The 16834-nt window shown below is 46.4% G+C and overlaps 4 protein-coding genes and 1 non-coding gene across 5 annotated transcripts; 2 read left to right on the top strand and 3 right to left on the bottom strand.

Moving 5' to 3' along the window:
- Positions 1 to 47: 47 nt before the first annotated feature.
- Positions 48 to 1349, top strand: LDX57_002008 (pyridoxal phosphate-dependent aminotransferase; the record flags this gene model as incomplete). Its single annotated transcript, XM_046083650.1, has 1 exon — positions 48 to 1349. One exon carries the CDS (start codon positions 48 to 50, stop codon positions 1347 to 1349), a length of 1302 nt encoding a protein of 433 aa, XP_045939610.1.
- A 3091-nt stretch (positions 1350 to 4440) lies between these two features.
- On the top strand, positions 4441 to 4513 carry LDX57_002007. Its single transcript has one exon. It is a non-coding gene; the product is annotated as a tRNA-Lys (tRNA).
- A 4493-nt stretch (positions 4514 to 9006) lies between these two features.
- LDX57_002006 (putative feruloyl esterase) lies at positions 9007 to 10614 on the bottom strand (the record flags this gene model as incomplete). Its single annotated transcript, XM_046083649.1, has 3 exons — positions 9007 to 9348; positions 9412 to 10062; positions 10120 to 10614. The coding sequence occupies 3 exons, from the start codon at positions 10612 to 10614 to the stop codon at positions 9007 to 9009; spliced, it is 1488 nt and encodes a 495-aa protein (XP_045939609.1).
- Positions 10615 to 12239: 1625 nt separating this feature from the next.
- On the bottom strand, positions 12240 to 13414 carry LDX57_002005 (glycoside hydrolase family 12 protein). Its single transcript, XM_046083648.1, has 3 exons — positions 12950 to 13414; positions 12635 to 12867; positions 12240 to 12574 (listed from the first exon to the last, which is right to left on the bottom strand). The coding sequence occupies exons 1-3, from the start codon at positions 13357 to 13359 to the stop codon at positions 12498 to 12500; spliced, it is 720 nt and encodes a 239-aa protein (XP_045939608.1). The 5' UTR covers positions 13360 to 13414; the 3' UTR covers positions 12240 to 12497.
- A 2482-nt stretch (positions 13415 to 15896) lies between these two features.
- On the bottom strand, positions 15897 to 16709 carry LDX57_002004 (alpha/beta hydrolase family esterase; the record flags this gene model as incomplete). Its single annotated transcript, XM_046083647.1, has 1 exon — positions 15897 to 16709. One exon carries the CDS (start codon positions 16707 to 16709, stop codon positions 15897 to 15899), a length of 813 nt encoding a protein of 270 aa, XP_045939607.1.
- Positions 16710 to 16834: the final 125 nt, after the last annotated feature.

Below are 16834 nucleotides of genomic sequence, written 5' to 3'. Positions count from 1 at the left end.
ACATCATGCACTCCTCAGAATTATCTCGGGCTGTCAAAGAAGCAATAATGGTACACAAGAGCACCCTGTCAACACGGGCTGACGCCCAATGTCAGGCATATTCTAACGCCGTCTGGGACGTCCTCGGGGATCTATGGCATCCACAAGAGAACCCTAGTGGATTCATCAACCTCGGCGTGGCGGAAAACACTCTGATGCACCGTGAACTACAAGATTTCGTCCGAAACAGCGCAAATATATCCCCGCATGCATTTACCTACGGCGACGGGAGTTTCGGCAGCAAGAGGTTGAGGAATGCCGTTGCGAGCTTTCTGAACAAGCGTCTATACCCAGTGGTTCCCCTTGAGGCTGATCATATCATGGTGACGAATGGAGTATCGCACGCGATCGAGCACTGTTCGTGGGCGTTTTGTGATAAGGGTGACGGCATCCTTCTCGGGCGACCCTATTACAAGTCGTTTATTCCCGACATTTCTCTTCGCCCCGAGGTCGAGGTTGTCACGGTGGAATTTGGTGACTCTAATCCGCTCAGTCTGGACGGTGTCAGCAACTATGAAGCGGCGATCTTGAGCGCCAAAGATCGCGGTGTCATCGTGCGAGGACTGATCCTATGTAATCCGCATAATCCCCTAGGACGTTGCTATCCCGCAGTGACAATCAAGGAGTTGATGAAGTTATGCCAACGGTATCGAATTCATTTCATCAGCGATGAGATATACGCTTTCTCGACCTGGGAAAACAAGGAGGAGAGGGTTGGTCCTTCCCTCCCTGCGCCTTTCGTCTCGGCCCTGTCAATTCCAACTGATGGGATAATTGACCCGGAGCTCGTTCATGTCTTATGGGGAATGAGCAAGGATTTCGGTGCCAATGGCCTTCGAATTGGGTATATTATTTCTCAACACAATCGAAATCTCCACAACGCGCTGCAATCTGTTGCTCTCTATTCTTATGCGTCCTCGATTTCTGACCATATTGCTGCCTCAATCCTGGAGGACGAGCAATGGGTCAGTACGTATATGGAAAAAAATCAGGAACGATTGTCAGAATCTTTCAGCTTCGCTGTGCGCCTTTTGCGAAAGGAGGGAATTGATTATGCCACGGGGCCTTATGCAGCATTCTTCCTTTGGGTCGACTTGGGCAAGGCGTACGGCGAAAGTCACCCTGAGAATCCAAATCCCATGGACTTAAACACGATTATCAGCAGAAGATTAATGGAGGAAAAGGTTTTCATTGCAAATGGAATGATCTTTGGGTCTGAGAAAGGGGGCCTATTCAGGATTGTGTTCTCGCATCCTGCTGGGTATATTGAGGAGGGGCTCAACAGGATGGTGAAAGCGATAAATGAATAGCCATTTATTGCCGCATCAGGGGTCTTTATTAGAACGAGCCCGGTTAAAAAGTTCTCACTGCCTATTTCCCGAAGACGGGTACTTTTACAACTGATCAAAGGTGCACTTGAAGTAGAAATGAATTCACTAATGCTTGGCAATATCATCAATGCATATATATGATTGCGTCCTCGAACCGGCCAAATTATGGCCTTGAATCTATAAGTAGTCCAGCTTGGGCACGGTTTTCGATTGCAGACAGTTTTCACCTAGCATAGGAGTTGGCATAGAATTGTGCTCCAGAACCCGAACACGTCGCAACTTGAGAACAAGACCACTGATAACCGACTGAAAGGGGAACCCCAATCCTCACCCAGCATTTTGTCCAAATTATTGGCGCCAGATTCAATGACCCACCGAATCCATGCGCCTCCTCCCGCGTTTCCCGTTGTTCCCGCCAAAGGATCCAAGCGTCTTGATGTGAATACGTCGGGATTTGCGGCCCGCACCATTCCGGCCCTATGTTCGGTGTCGGCATGGAATAAACGTGAAAGTAGTGTCCATGTCAACCGAACCGAAATAAAGCTTTGATAGTCCCTTTGGGGTATTGGGTACTGTTATAAGCGTTGAGTCATCATGGACAGCACATAATATACACAGATCCTACAGCTCCTTCTCCTACTTTGGCCTTTCATTTGTTACTATACCTCCTAGCCTTGAACTTCCACTTGCCGACGAGGTGTTAATTTACATCTTTATTATTTTCAATATATTCAAGATCGTCCCGTCGATATGCAAATCGGATCTACGCCATTGGAAGACAAGCAACCTCAGCAACGCGACACGCCCAAACCCCCAGACGGCGGCTTTAAAGCATGGTGGCATGTCTTTCTATGCCATCTAGTATTTTTCAATACATGGGGCATGGCTAACAGCTATGGAGTCTTCCAACAATACTATACGCAAACGCTTGGGCATTCTACGAGTGATATTGGTTGGATCGGAGGCATTCAGATGTTTCTGATGCTTTTTGTCGGCGTCTTTTCAGGGCGTGCATCTGACGCAGGCTACTTTCGCCATTGCTTTGCGACTGGAGCTTTTCTGCAAGTCTTTGGGCTGTGCATGACTTCTTTGTCTACACGATACTATCACATTCTCCTGAGTCAGGCTGTATGTGTTGGGCTGGGAAGTGGCATGGTCTTCACTCCTGGTCTGTCCGTGATGGGGTCATATTTTCAATCCTATCGATCTGTTGCAGTTGGCTTGTCTGCAGCCGGTGCTGCAACAGGGGGAATGGTCTATCCAGCTACGACAAACGCTCTGCTCAATCATTCCGATATTGGTTTTGCCTGGACGATGCGCATTATTGCATTAATCGTCCTACTCACACACATTCCATCCTTGATTGGGTATCGACCGTATTTGCCACCACGTTCAGCTGGAGCTGTTGTCGAGTGGGGTGCATTTCGCGAGTGGCCATTTTTGTTCTTCACGGCAAGCATGTTCTTCAATTTCTGGGGCTTATACATGGCTTTTTATTACCTTGGCATCTTTGCTCGGGAAAAGATCCACCTCTCAGATTCAATCAATCTCCTCATTGTGTTGAATGGTGTTGGGGTCATCGGACGGGGCTGTCCCTGTTTTATCGGCGAGCGTTGGACAGGCGTTGTCAATTCGACAGTCGTCTGCTCCGTCATAAGCGCTATCTGCATATACTGCTGGATTTCTATAGATAATTCAATTGGGCTATATGCATGGGCTGTTGTATATGGGATCTTTGCTGGGGCTACGCAGGCCCTGTTCCCCGCGATGGCGACTCGACAAACGAAAGATGTCAGCAAAGTCGGTGTTAGGACAGGCATGATTCTGACGATAGTGAGTTTTTCGTGTCTGACGGCTCCAGCCATTCAGGGGGCGCTTATTCAAGCGGATGGCGGGGATTATCGAGGAGCACAGGTCTTTTCCGCCACTTCTATTTTACTGGGATTGTTCTTTTTAGGACTTTATCGATGGTGTCAAGTCGGGTTGAAGGTTAATATCAAGGTTTAACGATGAATATCATGTGCCTGCTAGCAACAATGTATTTTGAATGTATGGTTCGTTTGTTTCTTTTCATAATCCTAAACTTGGCCCCTTAACATTCAGTTTACTTCACTCTTGATATTCTTGGTAAGCTAAGACAGGAGGCTGTCTTGGATACGTTCAAGGGAATAGCACGAAGCAACTCCCATATAAAGACATCCACAATTTCTTACAAATGCAATGCTAAACAGCCAGATCAAGATAAAACCCTGGTTAGACATGAGACTCTGACATAATGCAAGAACGGACTAAATAGCAATACTGTCCAGTCATTTGTGGTTGATAGAATAGGGGATGTTTGCGATTGATGGTTACGACAGCAAAATCACCTTTATGCAGCGATTTGCATAAAAATGTGCATAATGTGGAGGTTTTGATGCCTGAGGTGCAAGTTGTTTTTTAGAGGCTGCAACACATACGTATCGCCTCTTTCGCAACAAATTTGAAACCACCTCGCTTGATAGAAATTATTACTCCGGTTATTATTAGACGGACCATCCACCCTTCATTGAAACTGCTCATATATCATTTCAAACGTGTGGAAAAGCAACCCGCCATTCCATACTGCGACTCTGCGAGTCGCTCGACTGCCTAGGGTGTACAACAACCACAATAATGTCTTTCCCGAGCTAGTCGTTCGATTAACTTGATAATCTAGGTCATTCAAGCGCATTCTGTCTTTGGTCGGGATCTTCTTTGGGATTTTATAATAGCGGGTACTGGATTTAGAAAATACATGGACTCGGACGTACGCCGAAATATATAGTGAGCCATAGCATACTAGACAACAAAAGGCATCACCAAACCAACGTTGTCAATTTGTGAAAAACTGGGATTCAACTGTTTCAACACCTGCTAAGCAGGTGTACAAGACATCATTAGAGGCCATAAATGCGTACTTTCAACCTAGATGGTAAATCCATAATTTGGAATATGTGTTGATTTGGGGATTCCTCATGTTCGAGCAGATTTCATCTGAAATCGGTGTAGGAATATTATGTCAAAGTTCAAAGCGCTTTACAACAAGCCAGCCTGGCTAGCTCAATCGGTAGAGCGTGTGACTCTTAATCACAAGGCTGCGGGTTCGAGCCCCGCGTTGGGCTTTCTTTTTTGCTCAAGTTTTTTTACTTTGCCACTCTACCTACGGGTGGGTTACTTACTACGACTTACGAAGTTACGAGTCCAGCAAGTTACACTAAATAGTCGATCGGATTTCTTTTCACGCGTCCCATGTTCGGCAATGACGGAGGAGGACAGATAGATACGATAGAATTGTTTTCTTCATGCAGGCAAAGAGCAGAAATATAGGTCCGGTATGATCCTCCAATTGACTGGAAACAGTATAATTGACTGTACGTGCTCAAAGGGCAAAATCGATTGTACGTCCTGACTTGGTCTTCATTACCACCAGGTTTCAGTCCAGATTTTCGCAGTACCTTGCGCTCATCCAGCGTCTACAAGCGCTCATCATATCATCCCAACCTGCGCAAGCGCTCCGCCCCTAAACGCAAAGCAAGGTATAATGGAAATGGGGGATCAAAGGTTCATGTGTGTATATTGAATATATGAAAAGAAATAGAGTAGAAAGTAACAGAAAAAAGCCTCGACGAGATATGAGAACGTTGAATCGATAACGAAGGAAGCATTGACACCAGATCAAAAGTGATCCACCTCGGCGCGACTCGAGGACGGAAGTTTCAGTGAACAAAAGAAAAATGAAGACCAGGACAGACATGAACCTGCACATCCATAACCCCCAAATCGGCGAGCTGGCTCCACTAGTTGGATCTCGCGATCCTTTAAGCGGGGCTGTAGTTATTCTAGTTATTCCACTCATGGATAAGACATACCACCTGGCTTCTGATATCCAATAAGTTCGGGCCTCGTGCGTAATTCGGCTTCCTTCTCCTCCTGGATCAATGCGCAGCAGCCGCAGCAGAGACTCACGCAGCAATCGCCACAACAAGAGCCCTCAATACCAAATCGCTCACGCATTTCGCCGCGGCTGATAGTTTGAAGGATCCATTGCGAGGCAAAGAAGCTAAGCACTGTCCAGATTGAGCACTACGTTGGTGAATTAGCCATTGATCCCGTGGTTAAATAGAATTATTGAATCACTTACTGAAGAGTTGATGCTGTTATATGTCTGTAGGCTTGGATCACGGATTCTGCTTTGAGTTTTACCATAAGTCAGGCACGGTAGACAGCAGCTTGTGAAACCTAAGTATTATTAGCAACTTCACCAGAAAACGGGGTGATACAGGAAAGGACGCAACATACAGAGTAAACCAGGCGAGCAACATTCGAACAAAGAATAATTCCATTGTCGACTCTGCGTGATGTCCCGAGAACGGTCGGTATTGCTTTGCTGATATGTCGGTGGGTCTTGTGGCCAGGCACGATAAACCTTGTCCGTGGGATCAGCCATGGCAGGAGTTAGGTTGGTTGGATATGGGCGGAATAGAGAACGAAAGAAGATGAGAAAAAACACTCATTCTAGTCACTGTTGGAAAGAGATATGGATTCCTTTATACCTAGACAAACTTGGGATCAGAAGCTTCCAAAAAGTCCAGGGGCAGTTCACCAAAATTTTCATCTAGATACGCATTTGGAAGTTCGGATTCGTGTTCAGCGATCGGCAACGAATGGTCGGCATAGGGTATAAAGTGGAGATGACCATTCTTAGTTTCCTGTGTTCCGCGGAGTCCGAAAACTCGTAGTAGAATATAACTGAATAGGGCTTGGAACGGCATTTGGCAAGATTAAAATTTTATAAAACGTACATCTCTCAAGGTCCACTAGAGTTTGAAAGGTCCATCCACCGATTTGATCTAGAGGCTTATTGACTTTCGGCACGCGGCTTCCTTTTCCTTGCTAAACCAAGAAGGATTTTCAACCTTGAAAAACCTGCTGGGAAAATACGGATTAGTTTTAATGGAAGACGTTATATCAGAGCAACGTTGGGTTACCTAGTCCGTTCTGAAATCCAAAGCCGATGCAATACAATCTCGGCATGTCCGATACCCTTTGGTAATCTTCCTTTGCTCATGACCCCATCAGGACCGAGCCTTTGAAACAAATCTCGATAATTGTGTCTCTAAATAATCTACTCTCTTTTCGGAGTTATAACTTTCAAGTTGTTGGCTTGTGTTCCTTCCCTGTTGTGGAGTTGCGGACGAGTTTGGATTGGAAAATCGCCCCCCCACATCCCTGTAAGCAAGCGAGTAATGGGGAATTCTGCCCAACATCCATGGCAGTTGGAAATGGACCGAAACACCCACACCCAGAGCCTTTGGTTGGTTAAGCTCCTAGTCTCTCAAGATCCGTGGAATAACGTAGACTCCTGAATGAACGCCAAGCCATGAAACCCACCAAGTTAAAATTTATTTCCTAAAAGGAATATTTCGTTTTATTTAGCCAAAATGTATAATAAACTTGTTGGTCCACTAACCCACCGCCGCCAATAAAAAGGGTAAGGAATTCTAAAAGTAAAGTAACTCATAAATTCTAATATTTTGCTTCAGAACTCAGTATTCCACCAAGCCTATGCCAATATCGAATTTCCTCCAAAGGCCAGCAGCCGTCATATTCCTACTACGACTCCATAAATTCTTCAACACCCCCTGCAACCATGGCTCCCCATGTTCACTCCTCTTACGCTAGCAAGAGAGCTCGAAGGCCACACCGCAAATCTCGCCTCGGATGTAGTAATTGCAAAGCTCGCAAGATCAAAGTGGGTCATGCCCAGCGTTGGATGACAAGGAAAACACTGACATGAGCTACCCAAACAGTGCGATGAACTAAAGCCTACTTGTACACAATGTTTGCACCGGCCGACGGAATGTCACTATATGCAAGACCCCAAACCTGATGGCGTATCAAAACAGAGAGACAACACCAGTCCCGAGTTCTCAGCCACACAAATCGCTCCGCCGAAGGACGTGGTATTTATCTCATCTTCACAGTCGAGCTTTGCCGTCCCTAAAAGAGCACATCGCAAGGCTGAGGAGCAACAAGAACCATCCCCTTCGAACTCAAGCAGCGAGGCGGCATTGGCTCAAAAGCAATTTGAGTTCACTGCAGTTGATATGGCTCTATTCCACCATTGTTGCTCAGCGGACGATCTTAAAAACTATATCCCTAATGAGCTTCTCCGACTTGGTTTCTCGTCTCATTTCCTATTGCGTCTTTTTTTGGCCGTGGCGGGCTTCCACCTGAACCGCACGCTGGAACCAGAGCACATAGGCCGAGTCCTTGGGCCAAATGTCGACTTCTATGCCGAGGCTGAACGACATTTGCAGCTTGCAATCGCAAAGGTTGCGACCACACCCCTCCTCACCCCAAGTAATAGTCATGTGCTGTACGCTGCGTCCGTGTATATCTTCATTTGTTCGCTGGCTAGAGGTCCCCGGCCGGATGAATACTTCGCTTTTCGGGTTGATAACGATAAACCAAGTCTGTGCCTGTTCTTGGGTCTACGGACCATCTTGGAGGACTGCAATGAACGCGGAATGAACTCGAAAATATCCTCTGTGCATCCCGATATTCCCGAGAATGCCGGTACGGGAACTCGCCCAGATCACAACCAGGGCAGTGCGCAACTTTCTCATCCAACCTACCGCGCTTGCCATGAGTATTCAGAACCACTTCGAAACCTACAAATCTTTATTTATAGCACTTTCTCGACAGGAAGCCTTCGTGATTCCAGCTATTATCACGTGTTTCAATCGCTTGTGTCACGCTATGATTCTATATACGGTGGATCGGCGCCACTTTCGGGCGAACAGTTGTGGCCTTTGATATTCAGCTGGCTATACACGTTACCGGACCGCATTGTACGTGACTTGGAAGGGAGACACCCCGTTGCCTTGCTACTGTTCGGGTTCTTTGTAGTGTTGCTGCATGAACTCGATGCGGTTTGGTTTATTCATGGTTGGCCCCAGCACATCTTGAGAGGTATATATTATCAGCTAGATGGTATTCACCGAGCTTTACTCGGTTGGCCGCTGAGCTGCCTGGGGCTGTCCGATTGTACTATATGAGATAGCATTAGTTTCCAGGATGCTGTTCTAATAATGCTATAAAACACAATATATGGCAAGAGTATCATGTCTCCGCAGCTTCACAGGGCCTTTATCGCTCGCAAAGGGTCGGCTTCTAAAGAAAGAGATAATTATGAATGACTGAGCTCATTCGCCGAGACTGATAAAGTACAGGATCAAATTATGAAGGAAAGTCGAAGTCAAGGGAGGTCTGTTGACTTGGTCCTCTGGGGCTAGCATAGAAGAAGAAAAAGAAGAAAAAGAAGAAAAAGAAGAAAAAGAAGAAAAAGAAGAAAAAGAAGAAAAAGAAGAAAAAGAAGGAAAAGAAGGAAAAGAAGGAAAAGAAGGAAAAGAAGGACGAAATGAGATTTCCACAGGATCTGCTGCTTAACTGTTCGAATGTGACGGCTGGTCAACCATGGCAAGCTGTGAGCAAAGAAACCGAGTCCTCTAGTATTTTGTCTTCTCTGAGGTAGTTGCTCCTTGTGAGAAGAGACCATAGGTCCGTTTTCTTTATTCGGGCTGTTGGCTGTGGCGCCACTCTGGGTTTTGCATCAGAGTACATCCTCCGTGCTGGTGATACATTTGAAATGATCAATGTTTGAAGTCCCACCGCCCTGATAAACGGCTTTTGCCGGATATGGGCACAAAATTCGCGCTTGTTGCTTTCCGTCAGTGCCCTTGAAATGGACGGGCAGAGTCTCCGGGGCAACGCCTTCCTCTACCCAACGGCGGAGGGAGTTAAAAGTTGTGACAGGCTGCCCTCCTGTTCCTCCGGAGCAATGGCCCAAGCCCGGGGCCTCGAAATAACGATAGAAGCTCTGAACGTCGGACATTGCGTCACTAACTGAACGATAATAATGCTCGGAACTTCTGGTGGGAATTGACTCGTCGGCCTGTTCGTGGCAACCATAAGTAGATTTTCAAAATATTGTGAGTAAAATCTAAAGGAGACTTACCATGCCATGATATGAGATGAGTTTACCACCCGCATTTTTGAACTCCGTCAGATCTGGGGAATCGGCATTCAAAAGTCCAGCATACTCCTGAACACCACGCTTGAAATGCCGTTCGTATTCGAGAGGGCTCAGCGTCGATGAGTCGAACCTCGTGTCCTTTTCCACAAACAAACGGAACCATAGGTCACTTGATATGCTACTGTTCACCCCGGGATCGGCCCCAAATGAAGTAATATCAGAACCATGATTGAAACCATACCAGAGAGGGTCACCATTTGCCTTTCGAGGCCCAGACCAGGCCGCATTGGCTACTAAGGCAGCAATATTACTGACCTTCATAGCCTTCCCAGTGGACGAGCAGTTGAAGGTTCTGTTCACTGCGGATAAAGCGTTGAAGTCACAGGTGGCGGGATCAGAGATAACTCCATCCATAATGCCATCGCCTGCATCGCAATGTGCGATGGCCTCGGTCGTAATGAATTCGAGCTCGCAGGGTAGAGGAGATGCCGAAGAACCGGACCATTTCTGGACCAGAAGAGGGTAGTACACAGATGCTGCCAGTTCAGTAAAGGATAGAGCAGGTGCTGAGGCAGCAATGCCATCATAGGCAGTGGGGTAACGTTGGGCGAGCACAAGTCCTTGCCTTCCTCCCTGAGAGCAACCGCTCCAGTATGAGTAAGAAGCATTTCGCCCATAAAAACTTCTCACCAGGTCTTTGCTGATGATTGCCTGATCGTTGAGAGAGACATATCCAAGGTTCTGGACATCGTATAGGTTCACGTTCCCTGGAGACTTTAGGGCCCATGAATTCGGGGAAGACCCACGTCCCAGCCCTGCATCAGTTGTCGTAGCAGCATAACCTTCACCAATAGCTCCAGCCATGAAAAAGTCCGACAAAACGAAACGGCCTGCATTCCATCCGCCGCCTCCGGTGGCTTGCAGTCGTTGATTCCATTGCTGAGGTAACCATGTCTCAACTGTGATCAAGTCCTCGTGACCTGGATGAGTGTAGGTCACAGTGACATTGCAGAACCTGGTATTATTAAGGCCGACGTCACCGTGGTTATAATTGAATGTAGCAGGCACATTGAGGGTATAATTTGTGACCCAAGATGCAGCTAAGGAGAGAATTTCAGCCCCGAAAATGGCTGGTGTCGTAAAGGTTTCGGGCAAACAAGTAGATGCTAGGGAGTGATTGAGCATTTTCACTGGAACAAGAAGTAAAAAATGGCGAGGATTGAAACGAACACTGAAGATGCAGATAAAGCGCGGAGTGCATCATATAAATAGTGATTGTTGCGTCGGTGAGAAGGCAAGTTTTGTATGCCATAAAGGGTAGGACTGGTCAAGCGAACACGAGCTTCTTCTCTGAGTGCAGTCAATGATAGAATCCCTGGATGCCTAATTTCTGGGTCCGCCATTATGAATGGACTAAGTGGAGCCGTATGAAGATTCCATGAGTTCAAGCGTTTTGATTGTTAAGAAGGTGATGATTCGTGCGCTTAACCAAGGAAGAAAATTGGTGTCTTGTGGTCAGGTGTGGAAACATGCCAATGCGGAAGTTCGCATTCGTATGGTCTCAGTAGGTAAGGGAGTTGAACAAGTCCGATTAGCCACGCACTAAACACTGCTTATCCCTAACTAATTTGATTAGCTGTGAGTAGTAATCTACCGCTTCAAAGACTCCACTTCTTCCGCCACCTCGGGTTGGAGCCAAGCAAGGCTTTTATCAAGAAGAGGTGTCTTTTCATATCCAGTCTCAGGATTCTATTCAAGTCACTTATAAATTTCCGGTATGAGGGCTGGAATATTCCAAACCCGCCAACACACGTCAATCGCGGCAAGGATCCTCTATATATTACCCATTAAAGGAGGTGTCCTGAGGTGAATGTGCATAAACCTAGGGAGACAGTTGATTTGAAGAAATTGTTCTATTTCAGTGTCATTTCATTATGGGAATTGTATTCGGATGCAGGGAGTTCTTAAATTCGGACAAGGAAAAGAACTTCCCGAGGTCGATTATTCGGTGACATGGCTAGAGCAACAACCCGAAGAAAAGTGAATTTATGGTCCCGTACTGAGAAAAGCCAACCTTGCTATTTACACAAATGACCAGCATGCAAGTTTAGAGTCATGGTTGGCGTTAGATTGCCGCTGCGACGCCTAATGGGTGGGAGTAACGTCAGCCATGCGGAATGAGGGAGTTATGGTTGGTGACAGGAGTAGCTTGTGCTACAATAGGCAAACATTTAGGAAGGACATGTCAGTGCAATCGCGCATTTCTGGGTATAAAGTACTTGCAAATAGCATATAAACCGAAGAATAATCGGTAACAGCAGAGATATTAGTTAACGGAACAACTCGATATACTGATATCATTTTGATTAGCCTCAAACGGATTGGGCATGACATCCATAGACGGAAGTGCTCGATGAACCCTTATCAGCAAGTCTCAGGTTGCTCGATCATTTACTTGTATCGAAACTCGGTTTCGGGCAAGAAGATGCAGGTATCAACAGGCTTGAATCATGACGTACGCTTGATGGATTAGTACCATCTAAGCCAACAAGCCCGGCGCAATCGTTACCTAAGATCCATGGCAGGACTTCTCCCAGAACTGAGAAGTCAAGAATTTGAGAGCCTAATGGGTTTCAAGAGAGTAAACTAGATAGTATATCCCCAACTAAGCACTACCCCTTGGCTTTGGGTGTTTGCGGTTTACTCATATTACAGTCGCGTGGATGTTTTGCAGGCTGCTGAGCAAGCGAGAAAGGAATTTGAGTGTGTTATTGAGTAATAAACGCATTATGCGATCACGTTAATTAATTCTACTGTAACATTATTACTCTGAAGTATAAATCGGAGTCTTACTTTGTTCTTGGGTCTCACTAACTGCCTTATTTAGTCTACTTTCATGGAGCAAATGAAGGTATCAAATGCTACCTTTACGCTTGAAGTAGCAGTAACTATTGGCCTCGTAAGTTCCATCAGACCTGCCTTTCATCCCTGCGACCACCCCGAGAGCTGTCCAAGTACACCGAGAGATACGAGACCTATTGAGAAATAGGACCGGAGGTTTCCATATTTCAGTTGACACTGGCAGTCCAATTGGGAACAGTGAAAGTGGCCTTGCCAGTGAACGGCTCGGTTCCAAACTGCAGATCTGCACATTACTCTCATTAGCTACTTCGCTTACACGCGGGTTAGGGCTGTGAGTCCTTACTGATCAAGTTCTGGCTAGAAGCAGGGAAATCGTGCTTAGATGTGATATAGTCAAAAAATGGCTTGAGGTCTGCGCTGAACGAATTGATCGGGGTTCCTGAGACAAAGCTGAATGTCTTTTGCTCGGCGCCTGCCTGGATGCTGGTGCCGTACCACAGTTCCCATGTATGGCCTGCAATATCAGTGGAATCAATTTTGGAGCCAATGGGCTGGATACTGCCGTAGCGTGCGAGCCTTGAAAATGGAAAACGCCAGTTCAGTCAGTATATCAAAAATGTAGTTTAAACCGCGCCAGGAGGGATCGGCTGATACGCACCAAATCATCAGTTCATAATCGCCGCTTGATGTGGCGTGATTCTTGTCCGCGGCAGTGAAGAAGTCGTACGCCACATCGGCATTGACATTGGTATTATCCTGGCTCCATTCCACGTCGGTGGGGATACTGCCAACCTCGCTCACGGGCTTCTTCTCGAAGTCGACTCCGGAGTTGGAATAGCTTTTCACACTGCCTTCACCACCGCTCCAATCCCAGGTAGTGTGCCATGCAACACCAGAGCTCGAGATTTTGTCAACGTAGACGCACTGGGAGCCGGAACCGGAGTCCTTGCCCCAGAGGTTGTTGGCCACTCTGTACGGAGGACTCTCGGCCTGATCATATTGTGCACACATCTCTTTTTGGGCGGATGCCAAGGCCACAAGTGCCGCAAGTGTTAAAGGAAGCTTCATAGTGAAAGTAAAAACAGTAGATCAACTTGGTGTAAATGACAAAGTTTAAGTCTTATCGATTCCAGAGACCTGGGGGCGTCCGTAAACGCTACTAAATAGTATAAGGGGAGCCTACTGCTGATATAGCAGAGATCTCGTCAAACTCTACATCCTGCAATACAGTAAGCATCAAGAAATGAGGCCCCATACTGGAGGATCAAGATCGGCACGCATCACATGTCTGACGAGCATCATTCTTCTTCGTAATTGGCGGAGATGCCGTGTTGTCAGGGATATCTGCTGGGATCTGCAATTCAGGAACTATTTAGCCACGGCTTACGGGGCCGAAATACCGGTTGGTACTAAATATAATCGGAAATATCTCATTTAGTTAGTTCCTTGTTTTATTGAAGCTCTGCCTCCGCACCTTGGCGAGCCTATAGCGTTTCCTTTCCTCGGTTTCAATTATTTCTTTGAGTAGGAGCTTGCTTACAAACAATATGTGGCCAGGGTGAGACGAGGTGACTCCTCTCTGCCACGCTTTAGCTCAAATTCCGAGTGGTACGATCGTTAAGTCTCCGTATCCCTTACGGCGTCATCCTGCAATAGTTCTATGTCGTCCCGTTGTCTATACTGGACTCATACGATGAGGGACGGACAGGCTCCAGTATGCATTAGTTCTACCGGCTGCTGATGTTCACGGGCCTTAACACGGGTATAGAGTCAAAGGCATATACTGCACGCTTTTCTAATAGATTGATGTTCTTGAGGGAGCCAGCGGCATTATTCTATTCTGGTTGCCACCTTTGGCTACCATTTCCCTTTGGAGTCTCTATACTTGATACCTCTGATTTAATAACTCGGCAGTTTCATACTCGGCAGTCTCATCCCTGCTCACACCACACCTTGCGTATCCTAAATTCTTTAATTTATGGCTGAAAACCCTTCCGCCCGATTATTACTTTTCTGGGAATAGGCGCCGATATGGCCCCACATTTGTGGAATCATTCGAAGTTTATTTTCAGGCTTGCAATCTACGGAGTAGACACTGTACACCGTAGGTTAAAGGTTTTGATACTATTGCTGACGCTAAAGGATTTGGTTCTGTGCTGGGCCGGCACATGTCAGCGTTGAGCTGTTTCACTTCAAAACACGCTCGTAGGAAAGGGCATGTACCCCTGGTTTCTCCCCAAAAAAACTGTACTCGGAAGTGCCTCGGAGAATTTCGCGGAGGAAAAAAAAAAGGAAAGAAAATTTACGGAGTACTTGGCTCCGAACGAATCCCTGCTAAGCTAGTTTAACTCGTTGACCGACTTTCAAGGTCATGTTGAATGCCGCTGTCATTTTTTCCACATTTCAAAATACCCTTCATTTACAATGGCATTATTGTCTCCGTCTAGACAATGAACTAGAACTTATGGGCACTTTCATTGGTACAAGTTGGGCCTGGGACCTGCATTATGCCTACCTGAGGGATTTAATGATAGCCTGATAAGATTAGAGAGAAGAGCAAAAAAAAAAAAAAATAAAAAAAAATAAAAATAAAAATAAAAACAAAAAGAGAGAGAGAGACGAGGGGAATATGCACCGACTTACTAGTTGATAATCTACTGGAGTATCAAGCCAGTGTGATGTCCGTTTCGCTTTGGGAAAGAGGAGGCTTCCGTTTGGATAAGGCCTCAAAGATAGAGAAGTTGGCTTCTACTCTTTATAACATTTGGCTTCCGCCTACGGACAATGGCCTCTTTCTACTGTACATAATCCGACATGTCAAACCGAAGAGAAAAACCATTTATAGTGTGGTAGAAACCAAGACTTTTATTTGCCTATCCTTTCGGCTAGCCGAATGGCTTTTCGTCCTAGTGAGTCCCGACAGACCTCTATGAACTCTAGGTCGACTTCAATAAAGTAGGAAGTTTAACTATCCGTAGCCATATTCTGAGTAAGATCCCAGCCTGGAGTTTTTGAAATTCCGGGAAGATGAAGCAGTCTGACGGGCAAGCAGAATTAAAAATGGTAATAGTCAATTACTTCAATTATCGTGGCTAACTATCTATAGGGAAGGCTACGTCAATGACTATATATGTATTAGGATAGTTAATGTTTGATTGTACATACTTTACTGCGGGAACTCATTGTATTATTTCAGAATGGAGGAAGTTCCGAAATATTGCTTATAAATTGCTCTTCCACACAAGGCATACTATAAGCCTTTGATAAAGATGGGCTGCTACACAATAGGGCTTTCCATAATGTTATCGATGACGACTTTGTGAAAATTGCTTCTAAAGAAGCTGGCGCGGCAGTCCTGAGCGTGAAACCTACATTAATGCTCTTTTTCTTGCTAGGATCCATGAATGTCTGTTCATAGAGGTTCTTTATGCAATCTGTCTTCTCCGTGAATGTGAATCACGCAGCCACAGAATTTCTGATTGTCTATCCAGGAGCTTTCGTGCTTGACAGAGAAGTCTTGGTGTAAGGGTTACGTATCGCCCATTGACTTCAAGAGATACATACACGATGTAAGACTAATACACTGATAAGGAACCAAACTCGCCTTATGCCGCCATAAAGAACTCCCAGGTGGCATCAGGGGCCAGCGAGCTCTGCACTCCAAGTGGCGCACCATCATGTCCACCATCATAAGCAATGAAAGAAACTGGCCTAGAGCAGCCATCGAAGTCTGTTCGTTCGGAGCCCTGACTCCCAGACCCAGGCTTTTTGATGTCCTTTGGCTGGCAGCCATTGTTCCCCACAAACTTATTCGCCAGCTGCACACCTCCATCGAAAGGAAGAACGGGATCATTGATGCCATGGATCCCTAGATACGCAATAGGATCATTGCCCCCTTCACATCCACTAATCACGCCACCGCTCAAGACGCTAACAGCCTTAAACTCCTTAGCCCGCGAGCAAGCAAGGGAATAACTCATTCCACCACCCCAGGAGAAACCTGTCGAGAAGCGAGAGCTCTGGTCCACACAGAGCTCACCCTCAACTTGTTCGATGATGGCGTCGATGAAGGCCACGTCCTCGCCGTTATTATTAGTCCAGCCGGCGTTCAGACCATTAGGGGCCACGAAGATTGCACTACCCTGCGCGCGTGCTTCGAGGCCGTACCAGGGTTGGATGCTTTCGCCGTTGACAACATTGTTCATGTTCCCACCGCGCCAGTGGAGTCCGAAAACCAGGTGATACGGGTTGTTTGCATCGTAGTTATCGGGGACTTTGAGGGTGTACTCGCGGCCGTTTATTTGGTGGACGCCATTGGCAAGGGAAGGGTTCTTGCCGCAGCCCGGAGAATTCGCGCCGTGGACGGAGGTGAGGGCACTGAGCGCCACGAGAGTATGGAGAAAGATGGATTGAGACATTATCACCGACTGAACGATTGAACAACTATGACTCTTTGCTAAGCTGAGAAAATGGCAAGTAGTTGGAATGATGATAGAACCAGCACCTCTAACGAAGGGCTTGCATTTATAGGTGGTTGTGTTGT

Source organism: Aspergillus melleus (genome assembly GCF_016097325.1).
Source record: "Aspergillus melleus strain CBS 546.65 chromosome Unknown contig1, whole genome shotgun sequence".
Classification (NCBI taxonomy): domain Eukaryota; kingdom Fungi; phylum Ascomycota; class Eurotiomycetes; order Eurotiales; family Aspergillaceae; genus Aspergillus; species Aspergillus melleus.
Note: the sequence above shows the minus strand (reverse complement) of the source record. Positions and strands in the feature narration are given on the sequence as shown.